We start from the raw sequence: 14,536 nt of genomic DNA, 5'->3' as shown, positions 1-14,536 counted from the left end.
CTGGTTTTAATGCACTGACTCAGCGTCCTACTCATATGCATGTAGGCTATGTAAGCGCCATGCGATGTCACAGAAATGTCACTGACCAACAATGTATGGTTCTCCGAGGGGCAAGTAGCAGACAGAGAAATAAGACGGAGAGGAAAATAGCGGCGTGGTGGATGCAGCTGTGTCCTGACACTGGGTTCATCGCTCAGTTGCTGAGGTAACAGAAATGAGACAGAGGCTGGATGTGGAGGAGTCAGAGACATGTATGCACCAACGCAGACCAGAAAACATTATAATGTGTCTATGGTCATGTGTAAAGAAAGAGGAAGAAGCAGGTTAAATGATATACGTCAAATATGGTCAGAAGTAAAATAGACTACAGATGCCATCATAGAGAAATGTTCCAACCTGTCACAGAGCACAGCTGAAAACAGTTAATGGAGTGTTAGCAGAGGCCGATATAAAGGAATCTACAGAGAGAGATTGGACCGACTGAAGAGTCAGAGCCACAGAGTATTTTAGGAGGTGCTGGTGTGTAGGCTGGGATGTTAGCAGGTCTGGGATGTGGGAAGGAGATATAGGCTGAACACATTATTCTCCAATCAATCTGTCACTGACCACTGCATTCATCTGTGAACCTCAGAGGCAGCAGACGGCAAAGTTAGAAAGAGTTGGAGGGCAGAGGAGAATAAGAACACACGAGGAAGACAAACTGGAACACGTCTGACTCAAGTTTTTATACCTCCGCACTGGTGGAAGCTGCGGCAGGTCTGATTATGGTTTTAGGTTGTCTGTATGTCCATCCTGTTTCTGTGAACGCAATATCTCAAGAATTTCTTCAATTAGGCACAAACGTCCACTTGGACTCAATGATGAACTGTTTTTTGCCATAATTCAGGAATTCATGAACTAATTATGGCAAATTTCACAAAAATGTGAAGCGTCCATGTTTTTACAGACATAGATGGAAACTGTCAAAGAATCATGACTGGTGGGCAGAGTCAAACAACCATGGGGCAGACTGGTGGGCGGAGTCATACAACCAGGGGGCAGACTGGTGGGCAGAGTCATACAACCACGGGGCAGACTGGTGGGCGGAGTCAAACAACCACGGGGCGGTAATACTAGTTTAAACACGGGGCCTTTTTCAGTTACAGAACCCAATATGTCGTTATATCAAAACCTGTCAGAACCAAAAATAAATCTTGGCATCATACGTTTCTGCAGACTGGAGTCAGTTGGGGAACAAAATTCGTCCTTTGCAATTTTCCCGCTGTAAATGATTTTATTGCTTGTGCTGTACGTCTACATTCAGAACTGCGTCCACGGCAACAGTCTGTTATTGGCAGCAGCTATGTCTCTGTGAATAACAGCCGGTTTTGTTGTGTGTTGGTGTTTAACAGTGGTCTCACCTCAGTGTTATGTCATCCATCATCCCCTCCAGCTCTCCATGACAAAGTTGGCTCATACACTACATCACTTTAGAAAGGTTGATATGTATGACGTGTGAAGTATCCAGGGTTTGCAGGAATGTTCAGCATTTGCTTTTGGCGACTGAGCTGCGTCAGGCGTCTGTTCAGATTTGTAATCTTGTTTACTCTTTGATCACATAGCTCCTGAAATAAAATTAAAGATTGTTAGTGTTGAAATGTGTTTTTTTAGTTCAGGTTCAGGTTCAGTTTTCAGGTGGCAGCCATTTTGGATTGTCATCAGAATGCCAGTCTGTGATGCCCCAATATCCAGATGTCTTTTACATATTTTAAACTATATATGAATCAAATCTGGTGCTTTTATCACAAAATGGTCAGTTATGTGGAAATATGTTCTTATGTTAAGTTTTTGATTTTGTATCGGTATCAGTATCAGAACTTGAGTATCGTGTCAGCACCGTCACTGAGTCCTGTTTGAGCTGTCGTCCTCACACAGTTGAGTTTTCTAAACTGATGGTTTGGCAGTGATGGATGCCAAATGTCCCGGCGAGTCTCTAAACACTCTATAAATCATTTAAACTGAGGTTTGGGAATTATGTTTCTCGATAATAATATTTAAGAAAAGTTGAGGGGTTGCCATGACACCCTTCTCACGCGCCCTCAGAGCTAACCTTGTTATTTTCAGATTTATTTTACTCACCTAATTGGTGATATGTCATCCAAATTGGTATGAAAGAGTCCTAGAAGTGTTAAAGTTAACTTGATTCGATCCAGTTTTCTCCCTCCAGCTTACACTCACTTACGTTGAATCAGAATCAGCAGGGACTCTCAGCTGTCAGATTTACAACTATTTTTGAGCACCATAAATTAGCTCCAGATCTCTCCTCCTTGTCCTCTTTCTCATACGTATCATTTTCTCTTTCCGCCTCTTTCCTCTCACCTTCCACGCTGTCGTCCTTCTCCCCCCGCTGAGCCACCTAACACGCTCTGAATGAATGCTGTCTTTACCGTGCGGAGAGACAATCAGCCGTCTGCGGCTGGCTGTCTCAGACAGACAGTTCTGGAGGAGGCGGGGGGTGTCGAGGGGCCTGGTGTCATCAGGGGACGTCTGTCTCACACAGCTCAGTCTGAAGGTGCTCAGGACTTGGACTCTCTCAGGGATGGCTTGTTACTCAGATCCCCAGAGATGATTACGTCTTATTTTCATTGCTCTGCTTGTCATTGTTCCATCAGATATTTATAACACGCTTCATTACTCCTCATCTTTATCTTATCTTAATAAATACTCTGATGTGACGCTCATTGTTGCAGCAGTGTCTTTATTCCTTCACAGATCAGCAGATACACTATAGGGGCCACACAGAGGAAGGATTTAGTTTTCCAGTAAAATCCACCAGAGTAAAGTAATGACAGGTTGTTTCATGGATTTGAAAGGTGTCACAGTCCAAACCTGCAACAGCTGGCAGCTGAAATCTCACATCTGCTCAGGGGCAACGTAAAGTTAAATATCTGTTTTCATGAATTCACTGATTGCAGCTTTTTCAAGGTCAGCGTTGATGCACGCAGGTCAGAGTCGAACTTTCAGAGACTGAACTTCTCTACAGAAACTGGGAGCTATCTGCAAGCTGAGTCTGGTCCCTCTCCTGTGCAGACAGATTCAGACGGTGCAGATGGGCCGGGTCGAGTGTTATATCTAATGTGGGGCGTGTTTGAGACGATGACTGAACTCATAGAGCCCTCGCGTTTCAAGCAAAATACACAATGACATCATTTTTGGCCCACAAGTCGTCGCTTAGTAAAGAGGAGCACAGTTGAGGGATTTTTGGAAACATTTTGGACGTCTGCAGCTGATGTAGAACTTCATGTTGAAATACTGTTTTCAAATTCTGTAACAGCGACACAGGTTCACAGACCTGTTGATGCTCCACCATCACAGCTCAGCTCTGCACGCTGCAGTCTCTTTACATTTGTCTGCAGCTCAGTGCTACGTCACCTTGTGATTGGTCCGGTGATGTCAGGCTGACTGAGAGCAGCCAAGCTGAGAACACTGGACGGCCCACATTTTGTTAAGGGTCAGACTATAAATAACCACATAAACTACACGTGGAGTTAATGTTATGGAACAGCTTAAAAGTGGAGCTGAAGAAATGTCCAAACATGCACCAGTTTATAATAAGGTATAAAGACGTGATATTCAGGAGGGTTAAAGAAGGGGTTTCAAATTCACCAGGTGTTCACATTACTGTTTACTCTCTCTACATATTATATAAACATATTGCTGCGGGTCTCAGTTGGATTTTTTTAGTTACTCCAATTTTTACATCCTGTTTTCTTGAGATCAGAAAAACGTTGAACCAGGAAATTTTGTCACACGACTGAACAGATATGTGAAGGTTTCATTTCAGTCAGAACTCAATTTTGACTAAAATGTGGTCGTTGCAGCACAGAAGTTCTACTTTCACACCACTTTCTCACAGTGTGTGACCGTATTTCATTTTTTCTTTGAAGTGACGCTGTGTCTTCCTGTTCCTGTGTTCCAGGTTGATACACGGAGGTCAGTTTCTCAACGGTTTGGCCGGCCCGACCATCATGAGCGCCGGCCCCTTCCTCTCCACCACATGGTTCGCCCCCGACCAGAGAGCCACCGCTACAGCAGTGGCGTCGCTCTTCTCCTACCTGGGGGGCGCTGCTTCATTTGTAATTGGACCTCTGGTAGTGCCGGCGCCCAACAACACCCTGGCAGCCACCACGACGGCGGCGGCAGTTTCTGACACCTTTATCCGAGACAGGATCCAGCTGGTTATGTATGCAGGTACTAACAGCGAGCGAGAACCTCCGAGGGCACGGAGGATCAATAGCACATCATCTCGAACATCATGTCTGCCCCGTCAAGGGACACAAATACAATCAGGCGAGGGAATTCAAGAAACACCAAAAAAAAAGCCCAATTATAATGTTTATAACCACCCCTCTGAAAAATAGATTGCTGGGCCTGTTATGCTTAAGTGATTCAGAAAATTAAAAGCATGCTGAAAAGAGAAACAAGCACGCTGTAATAGATTGAAGCTGCGGCTTTTGTTTAACCTAAGGTGGTATTGTTATTAATTTTTAAAGGACAAAGCAGACACCTTTGTAAGCAGAAAGTTTTGGAGGTCATCAAAACAGAAATCCAGATAATGGATCAACGTGAGCGGGAATGAAACTGTCAGGGAGCAACAGGTGGCAGCTGCTCCATCAGTCCATGTAGGATGTAGAGACCGGACGTATGGATGTGACTGCAGTCGAGTTACTAGGAAACCAAACTGTTAATGGTGTTGCTCCTCCGATACCCCTTTCCCACCAAAGCAGTTCCAGTGCTGAGCTGGTTCTCAGTTGGTTCAACTTGCAAACCAGCTGAGAACCAATTTGCTTTTCCATGGCTCGAGGTGGTTAGGGTGCCACGTCATTGCATCCCTGTATACATCAGTTATGTCGTTGCTTTCCCACTGGCGCCAAGCTCGAAGGAACAACAACAACAATGATGGCGGACCACGTATTTGTGCAGCTGACGCATGCCGACGACCATAAGGCAAGGAGACAGCTTGTTTCCTCGACGGACCACTGTTGCTTTGATGTGTCCATGGCTTCAGTCTTCGCTCGTTTATTGTTGTTGGTCTTAATAACCCTGCCCCCTTCCCCGTGACGTATGTGGTTCTTTCTTTTAGTCCAGCAAAGAACTGGTGCCACTCTGGAACCGTTTTTTCTGGCCCAGACTCAGTTCTGTTGAACTGGCCCTGAACCAGCACTGGAACTGCTTTGGTGGAACAGGGATACAAGAGAACAAGTTGAGAACCAGTGCTGTGCCAGGTCACATGATTGTGTGACACTGACTTCGTTTACATGAACAAAATATTCTGGTTTTGCCCTTTGTCCAAAAAAGACCACGGAAATGATTGTTCCACTAATACTCCTGCTACATGCAGCCATGTGAACTCAGATTAATTAACATGTCGTTAATCGCTTTCATCGACTTCTCCACCGATGACCGACATGATCAACTGTGCAAACACAGCTTTTCATTCCTTCAGCCACCTTCTTAAAAAGGTCGGCGTATCCAAAAAGTCTGTTGATATCTAAGTCTTTCTTAATGTTTAATAGTAGGTGTGTCTCTCCTTTCAACCGGAAATTTCAGCTTGTTTAGGTCGTGCATCTCGACCGCAGCATTGCAAGCAGTTGGGGTGGTGGTTTGTGTACGACACACAGAGCTGACCGTGAACAGGCAAGACGCTGCATGTCGCAAAATTCTGATTGTGCTGTGTTCATGTCAAAAAAAAGGAAACTGGCCTTATTCAGAACATCAAAAGGGACACGACCCACATCAAAGTCAGAATAATATTGAAATTCAGACCACTGGTTGTTGAAGTGAATAACACTGATCATCTCGTGACAGTGAAATGTTCTGCTGGGAAACCTTCAGGTCCTGACATTCATCTGCTCAGGAATGACCCGAGGAACGTGACAATGAGCTCAAGATGTTGACATGGCCTCAAAATTTACAGATCCCAATCTGATCGAGCATACCAGGGACATGCCGGTACCCCAGAGATGCCTCCAATCCACAGTGGGGCGTCCTAAGATCGGATTCATCTCTGACCTGTCCAGACATGGACACAGGAGCTCTGGGAGGTGACCTGTGGTGTCCAGCACCACGGCGTTAGCAGCAGATCCTTTGAGTACGAGGAGTTGGCGTACTGGAACAACCTGCAGATGCTCAGATTGACATCGGGGGTCTCATTTATAAAACACTGCGTAGGATCCAGACTTAAAATGTACGCATGGACAAAAGCCAAAAATGTTGTGTGCCAAAAATAATCGACAGTTTCTACAGTCAGGCTCCACTTCACCATCTGTACCACGTCTCCAAAATGTTCATAAGCACGGGTCAAAGTTTCTCCCATCAAGTCTATTTTTATAGATCACAACTTTTCCATGGGAAGCGGCGTACGCCTCTTTCAGGCCTCGATTTGTATGCACACAGTGCTTATAAATGAGACGGCTGGGGAATATGGAGGCCAGATCGACGCCTTGAGCTCATTGTCACATTCCTGAGCAGTTTTTGCAGGGTGGCATTGTCCTGCTGGGGGAGCCGTAGCCATGAGGGAGTGTATTTGGTCTGTGGTGGTGTTTGGATGAGTGGAGCGTATCAAGTGGCGTCCACATGAATGCCAGGACCCAGGATCACCCAGCAGAACTTTGCATTGATGATCAGTGTTATTCATATATCATGTGAAGCTCTGTGTCACCTTGTTTTCTTCGTCTTTGGGTATCTCCCTGCGCTCCTGTCATCCTGTATCTGTAAAGTCACAACTGTTGCATCAATAAAAAATAAATCCAGACATGATTTCAGAGGACTGTTAGACGTCCCAGTGACCTTTTTAAAAAATGCAATAAGTCTGACTGTCTTATCTGTGAAATAACACGTATGTCTCTGTGTCGCTGTGCTCCGGCAGAGTTGGCTGCCATCGCTGTGCTTTTTGCAGCAGTCCTGCTCTATTTCCCGTCTCGCCCACCGATGCCTCCCAGTGTGGCTGCTGCAAGCCAGAGGCTCAGTTACAGGAGCAGCATCTGCAGACTTCTCAGGTAAAACCACACACACTGACACACACAGCCTAACCCCCCAAAATAATCTGAAACCCCAATACTGTCTGACATCTTTTGTTGAGACGGTTCTCTCAGTACATTATTCAGTATGCCTCACTCCATGTGTCCTTGATTTAACTCGGGCGTAGACGTGTAAAGCAAGTGAAGCTTCAGGGCTGCATCTGAAATGAGTTTCAGGTGCCGTTCAGTTTCTCCGACGTCGGCCTCTAACAGAGCGGTCAGGAGCGTATTTCTGCAGCACCTTCGATGCTCTCTAACCGCCGTGTCTACAAATCCATTAGATCTACTTTGCTTTCTTATTTGCTGATGCATTGCGCGCTGCTTGTCATGGAAAGTTAAAGTGACAGAATCTGGCGCTGGAGAAGGATGTGGAATCTTAATGAAGGGGTCTGCCACTCACCATCTGCTTGGGTTGTTATCAAAGAGACCCCAGCCTTCCCTCCAGATTAATTACTGAGCTATAATATACTGGTTGCTCCTGAAACACTACATCATGCTCTGCATCTGCACCATCAGGGTCAGGCGTCGGTGTGTTCCTGAGACACGGCTCATGCGTGCGGTGAGGAAGAGCGAGGGATGGTCTATTATGACAAGGTCCTCCTGAGTCTCAGGAGTGGATGCATTTATTGATGTTTCATCACCTTTGTCTTTTTTTCTCCCTGAGACGGAGCTACGAGGAAATCTAGAGATGATTATTGAATCACACTTCACGTTAACATTGCAACAACCTCATCATTACGCCCCGCCACACTCGCCGCCGAGGCAATATTTATCCTCGGGGCCATGAGGAAAGAGCATATTGTCTGAGGAACGAGTCCTTTTTGCTTGGCTTGTGGAGGAATGATGCCCGTGGCAGTGGCCAGGGATTAAAGGGTTGGAGAGGGGAGAGAAAAAGCTGGGTGACGGCAGCAGCGGGGGGAGTTGGCCTAGCTTTGTTGGCGCCGCTCGGTCCCCTGCAGTAAGAAATAGCTTCACTACAGTGCCATGCTTTCCACAGGCCTGTGACCAGCACAGAGGCTTAACTCCTGTAAGAGCTCCCTCAGATAGATGACAGGGACCAGGCTGATAGCAACCTAATGCATAGTTCTGGACACACACACACACACACACACACACACACACACACACACACACACAGACTGGCCAACCTAACTAGGCCATCCAGCTGAAAGGGTTTCTGTTCCACTTGTGATAGGCAGCCTTCCAGTGACCTGTTTGGGCGACGTGTTGTATCTCCGTCCAGCAGCGTCCACCCGCAATGAGTGTTTCTGTCCTCGCGTGTACTCTACAGGTGGCGGACAAAATAATGAGCCACTTAAAGAAAAATCAGCGAAACTCTAAAACACATGAAAAAATAAAGAGATTGCTTGTAACAATATAAGGAATTATAACGTTTAGGTCATAGTTTTACATATTCATATATATATATTTATATATACATATTTAGCCAAAACTATCACTACATACACACTGTACTACATGAGACAGATAATTTGTGAAAAAGAAAAGTCCTCCTCCTCCTCCTCCTCCTCCTCCTCCTCCTCCTCCTCCTCACCACGTGTGTGTGTTGGCTAAACATAACCACGTGTGTGTGTTGGCTAAACGTAACCACGTGTGTGTGTTGGCTAAACGTAACCACGTGTGTGTGTTGTTGAAGGAAAAAACGTCAGTTGGTGGTGTTGTTCTGACGTAGTGCTTTTATTTTGAAAGAGACTGTATCAAACTGTACATTTCCTGTGAAAACAGAAGTGTATTTTGAAAACAGACAATGCATGTAACAGGCTGAAGTTGACACGGCGTCCCAGAACGTCAACAACCAACACACCCAGGGTACCTTGGACGTCATATGTGGACGTGGAAAGTCCATGACCAAACGTGGACATGTGACGAGGTCACAGTGAGGATGAGGATGGAAAAAGAAACCCATAAGTTGCACAGCTGTAGTCAGTATCTATTCTGACACTGAGCTGGCGGGTTGGATAGTTTTAAACGTGGAGACGCTGACATCATACTAACATCTCATGTCCTCCACAAAGACAGCAGGCGGTCGGCAACCAGTCAGTTAGTCTGCCTGATACATTTCCATTGACGTCTCTGCTCATCCATTTAGCCTGTCAGGGTCTGAGCATTGGTTAATGAACTTGAGCTTGATGAGTGCTTCCAGCTGTTCACATCTGCTTCCACAGCAGCAGTCTAATTAGGAGCCTGAATGTCTCTGCACGAGGTGTAAAGTTATCATTGTATTCTGATCACAGTCAGAGGGAATACTAAACAGCCCGCAGCCTGAGTATTGATGACCCCCCCTCCCTCCACACTCATACTCACTTTGAGCTTTCAGGGTTGTCATGTTGATGCATTGATCTCCAGCCGGGTCTGCCAAGGACAAATGGCACTTAGCTGATGACGCCGCCAGCTTTGAGACTTCTTCGGGAACATTTCATCACCAGCAGGAAAGGAAAGAGGAGGAAAAAAAGGAGCCTCTCTCACGCAGTCGCCAGCGTCTGCTTGCTCACATTTGGTTATCTAAATAAGCTCCCGGACGAGAGAGAAGGTGCATGGATATTGATTTCCTGCCGTTATGGCAAGGTTAATGAAAGGGGTGCTGGGAGGGAAGCAGAGAGGGTACTCCATCACAGGGCTTTTACGACTGTCCCTCCGAACTCTCCCCAAGGCCAAGTAGCTTCATACTGCTTAGGACAAGACGGGCCTGCAGCAGGGCGACAGGCTGGGTTTGTTTTTCTGAGGATTCAAAGGATTCGTGAATAAAAGTGATTCATTGTCTGAAGTGCAGGTGTCAGGAAGAAGGAAAGGGTGTGCATGTTTACAGCAGCACAGCTCTGACCGTGCAGGTGTCTTCAGACACGTCCCCCACAGTGTGCAGCTCAAAGACCGACATAAAGGAAACTTTGGTATTTGTTTGGTTCATGTTCATGTTTTCCTGTGTTTCTGTGTCTGAGTGGGAAGAACAGTTTCTGATTTTAGTCCAGTATTGAGAGGAGAGCTGCAGTGTAACCACAGGTGCACCGCGTCAATTTACATCCATTAAAAGTGTTTGTTTGTGCCTCTAACAGGTTCAGTGTTTACCATGAGTGTCTGACAACATTACAGAAAGGACCTGACAGAGAAATGAGACATTTAGTTTTGTGTCCAGGCCTCGTTCTGACGTCTTCTTTCAAATTGTCAAAATCAGCTGAACACTCAGCCGTGACACTGAAAGTCTTTTAGATAAGACTAGGATGTGCTTCCTGTTCTCCCGTCGTCAAAATCTTGTAGCGAGGTTTCAGCCACAGTGAGGCGGGAACCAAATGAGTCCATAGTAGACTGCAGGGTGCACATGGAGCAGCAAAGAACACCGCACGGCGGAGGGCGTGACCAGCCTGGCAATCCGATTTGCCAGGCTGGTCACGCCTCCGGGGTACTACCAGCTGATAAAGACACGTCATGACGCACGTCAGATGAAGCTTCTGAAGAAGACTGCAGTGACAGTCGAAACATGTCAAGGTAAACTACATCTCCTTAAAAACTCATTGTCTGGGAAAAAAAAAAAAAAAAGAAACCTTTCTACACTGGTCTCAGCTCCGACAGTCTCAATGAGTTTAACCACCAGCGAGAGAGTTGGATCGTCATCTTTGTCATCGCCATGTTTGGGTGATGAAGGGTTAGCTTTGTCGCTAACGTGCCGAGACAGGGTTCGTCTTGGAGGGTCCTGACAAGAGCTACCTGTCCTTTAAATGGTCTGAAGATAAAATAGCACAGATATAGCGCTAAGATGACAAGATATGTCCTGGTTACCCTTTTTAAAAGTAAATATATTACTTTACTTCTTACTCCCTGCCAACAGTAATTCGTTACACTACTCGTTATGTTACTTTTTCATTACACCACATAAAATTGGTAATATATATACCAATATATATTCCCAAAATTCAGATGTGTCTCTGTGTGAATGTGTGAAGGGTGATCACCAGGAAGTGAACCCTTCAGTTACCTGTGAGCGTTACTTTCCCAGAGATCTGTCTGTCAGACAAAGAGTCACTCATGGAGCAACATTTCATCCAGCACATATCCAACCACAAGCCTCATCGCGGACTACAAACAGCCTACAACCGGAAACCAGGGCTCTTCCGCTCTTCTTCCGGAGGCAAGATGTCCGGGGTTTGCCTACAGACTGAATATAGAGTGTGTATATAGAGACTACTGCCCAACCTGCAGGTCAAACGCACTGGACCTGAGGGTTGTGAGTCAACTCGTGCATCACTACCAAGTGGTTACACATCAGCCTGTTTGGCTGCTGCACTCTGGCTCAATGCTGGACCAGTTTTAAAACTGTTGTTCCTGTCAGTCACTGAGACACAACAACACAGGGAAATGTGGCCCAGGTTGAAAAGTACCGGAGTTCCCCTTTAAAGTGTGTGTGGACTTTATCTGTGTGTGTGTGTGTGTGTGTGTGTGTGTGTGTGTGTGTGTGTGTGTGTGTGTGTGTGTTGAGCGTTTGAAGCCATAGTCTGGATGCAGGAGGCCCAAGGTGTTCTCCAGATGTCCCCTCGTGATACGGCTCAGGATGCCGCCTGCATCATAATGAACGAGGAGGGGGCAGAATAAATCCTGGAGTTAAACAGTGTCCATAAACAGAGAGGAGGAAAACAGCGTATGGATCTGCCAGCCGCACCTCATCTGTCAGACGCCCAGTGATTCTAATCATATTGTCGGGGTTGAGGAGGTGGCGCTGATTTAAATCAGCACGCCACCTCATTGGGCGAAGGTGATTAGCGTGGGTGTTCCAAGTGATTGTAATTGGGTTGCATGTGATTGGAGAGGTGCCATATACCCTAAAGAGGTGAGCTGTGTGTGTGTGTGTGTGTGTGTGTGTGTGTGTGTGTGTGTGCATACATAATGAGGCGTATGGAGGCGTGTGTTGATGACAGTACGCTGTGAGCTGATGAGATATTAGCAGACAGCTCGTATCAGAGCCTGCAGCACACTATCTGTAGCCTAAAGCCATTTATCACAGCCGGGAGATGGGGCTTGTTTTTAGCTCTTATTTGTACAGTTTGATTTCAGGTGATAACTTGATAAGCAGCTGTCAGCTGACGATACACTCAGGTGCTGCTGAGAAGATAAGCTGATTTATTTTTTGGCCAACAGACAGCAGTCGGTGACAGTTGAACAAAATGCCAAACATTCTCTGCAGCCTGAAACTTTGTAATTTCATTATAAATTAAATATCTTTGTTTTTAACGGTTGGTTTGACAGAACGGACTGTTCTGTAGGAAATGTGTCATACAGGGTGGTGTAGGCTCTTAAAATGTCTGAAATCCAGTTTTATAAATTTTGGGCATTAAAAATCATTACTCAGTCTTAATTTTGAATTCAATTCTTAAGTGCCACAAACATTTTCTCTAACTTTGTGTATTTAATGTACAAAGTGAGAATTAAATTAGATTTAAGTCAAAACTAACGTTATATTAAAAACAAAAAGCAGGAAATACTGGACACAGTCCTGTCTGTAAATCTGAAGGTGTGGAAGTCTGAATGCAGAAAAAAATTGCAATGAGCAAGAAAGTGTTAAAGCTGACAAGAAAATGAAAATCAGTTATTATCTCTCTTCAGCTGTTTAATTATTATTTATTTTCTATCTTTTATATTTTTCTTCATTTATTTTCTCTTTAACTATGACCAAAAGTTTTATTTGTTTATATTAAAGAATGTTGTAAATATGCAAAAGAGCTTGAAAAGATAAAGTATTAAAAAAAGAAAATAAGTTATGAAAAACAGAGAAAGACAGAAATTTCTTAGAAAATTAATTTTTAGAAAATAATAAAAATAAAGACAAATATCCAGAAAACCAGAATAAGTACAGAAAAAGAATGAATGACCAAAAAACTATATTTATGATTATTTTAATTACATATTTGAACTTATATTATGAAATTCTCATATATGTGTGTGTTTTTTATTCAAATTTATTGTTTTTTGCTTTTCTTTTCCTGCTAATTTTCACTTAATTTTCTTGTAACTTTTAACAGGTTTTTAAAATAATTTTGGGTAATTTTTTTGCCAACAGTATCTTTATTGATTTTAATAACAACAAACAAAGACAGACATATACAAAGAAGACAAAAAGATTATGAGCTGTATTTGGCTTTAATGGGGTTAAAACTGTTTTCGCCGGCGTTGGTCTGTCTGTTTGTTTGTTTGTCTGTAAAATAACTCAAAAAGTTCTGAACAGATTTTGATGAAATTTTCAGGAAAAGTTAATGGGACAAGGAACAGATGGTAAAACTTTGGTGGTGATCGGTTGAAGCGAAGTGGATAAAATAATAAAATGGCGGGAAATCCGAGCCGCTTGGCGGAGGTCTGCGCTCTCCGAGTGCTCTTCTAGTTTTTGATATATCTTCAAAAGTATAAAAGAGTTAAACAGTTTATTTCCACACACTTTGCACATTTTATTTTACTACATCACCTTTATTTTTTATCTGCAGAGTTTGTTAATGTGATGGCCTGAACTTCACCAACCTGCCGTCATATATCACCTGAAGTTAAAGTAACTTTCTTTAAAAAAGATAATCTGCCTGCTTTGTATTTAAAGCTTGCAGGCAGCAGTTTTATAATAAATACACATAATGATATTCATGTTGCTCTGATGTGCAGGGCCGATATCAGGGAACTATTTCCTCTTCACTTTTTATCACCTTTTATTGCCGTCGACAGTATTGTTGTTACGACCGTCAGTTTTATTAATAGGAAATATAAAAATTATGTAACAACAGTCAGGTTTGGTTCGTATCTGAAGAACTTCTGCGTCTGTACCGACACACCACAGTCTGATGAGCTAAGCAGGACTGTGTGGAGCATTAAGAGTATTTTATATAATCATATGAATGTATATGAATGTATATCTCTAAGCTGTGGACAGTTTACTTTAAAGGGCACGTTGCCCTCTGTGATTCCTCGCAGCTCCGGCCGCTGTGCACAGGTAGCTGCTGTTTATCTCTCTGTCACTGCACTCTGCACGAGGATAGATCACTACTGTGACAGTAACAGGGAGATGAGCCAGAGCTGTGTGTGTGTGTGTGTGTGTGTGTGTGTGTGTGTGTGTGTGTGTGTGTGTGTGTGGTTACAGTTACTGAGCTGATGGCAGACCTCCAAACACCAGCGAACAAAAGGGGAAGGAGACGTTTCATTATTCTCTCCTCTCAGACCTGTGAGGACGTTCAGGCTGCTACTGTTCTTGGAGACATTTGGTTGTTGTATCCGCTCGTAACTATAAAATCTTTTATTAAGCCGCTTTCACACACGCCGTGTATCCCTGAAATATTTCTCTGAATAGGGCAACATCATCCTCACTGTGACCTCGTCACATGTCCACGTTTGGTCATGGACTTTCCACGTCCACATATGACGTCCAAGGTACCCTGGGTGTGTTGGTTGTTGACGTTCTGGGACGCCGTGTCAACTTCAGCCTGTTACATGCATTG

The 14,536-nt window shown here is 44.3% G+C and overlaps 1 protein-coding gene across 1 annotated transcript in view; it reads left to right on the top strand.

The window, feature by feature from the left end:
* slc49a4 (solute carrier family 49 member 4) overlaps positions 1-14,536 on the top strand; it is a 93,314-nt gene that overhangs the window by 25,399 nt on the left and 53,379 nt on the right. Inside the window, exons 3-4 of the mRNA XM_050049475.1 lie at positions 3,959-4,230; positions 6,908-7,037. Coding sequence (XP_049905432.1) covers positions 3,959-4,230; positions 6,908-7,037 — 402 coding nt within the window. The remainder of the gene's footprint in view (positions 1-3,958; positions 4,231-6,907; positions 7,038-14,536) is intronic.

The sequence above is a fragment of the Epinephelus moara genome, chromosome 7 (assembly GCF_006386435.1).
Source record: "Epinephelus moara isolate mb chromosome 7, YSFRI_EMoa_1.0, whole genome shotgun sequence".
NCBI classification, from domain to species: Eukaryota; Metazoa; Chordata; class Actinopteri; order Perciformes; family Serranidae; genus Epinephelus; species Epinephelus moara.
The sequence above is the reverse complement of the archived record's forward strand: the minus strand, read 5'-3'. Positions and strand labels throughout refer to the sequence as shown.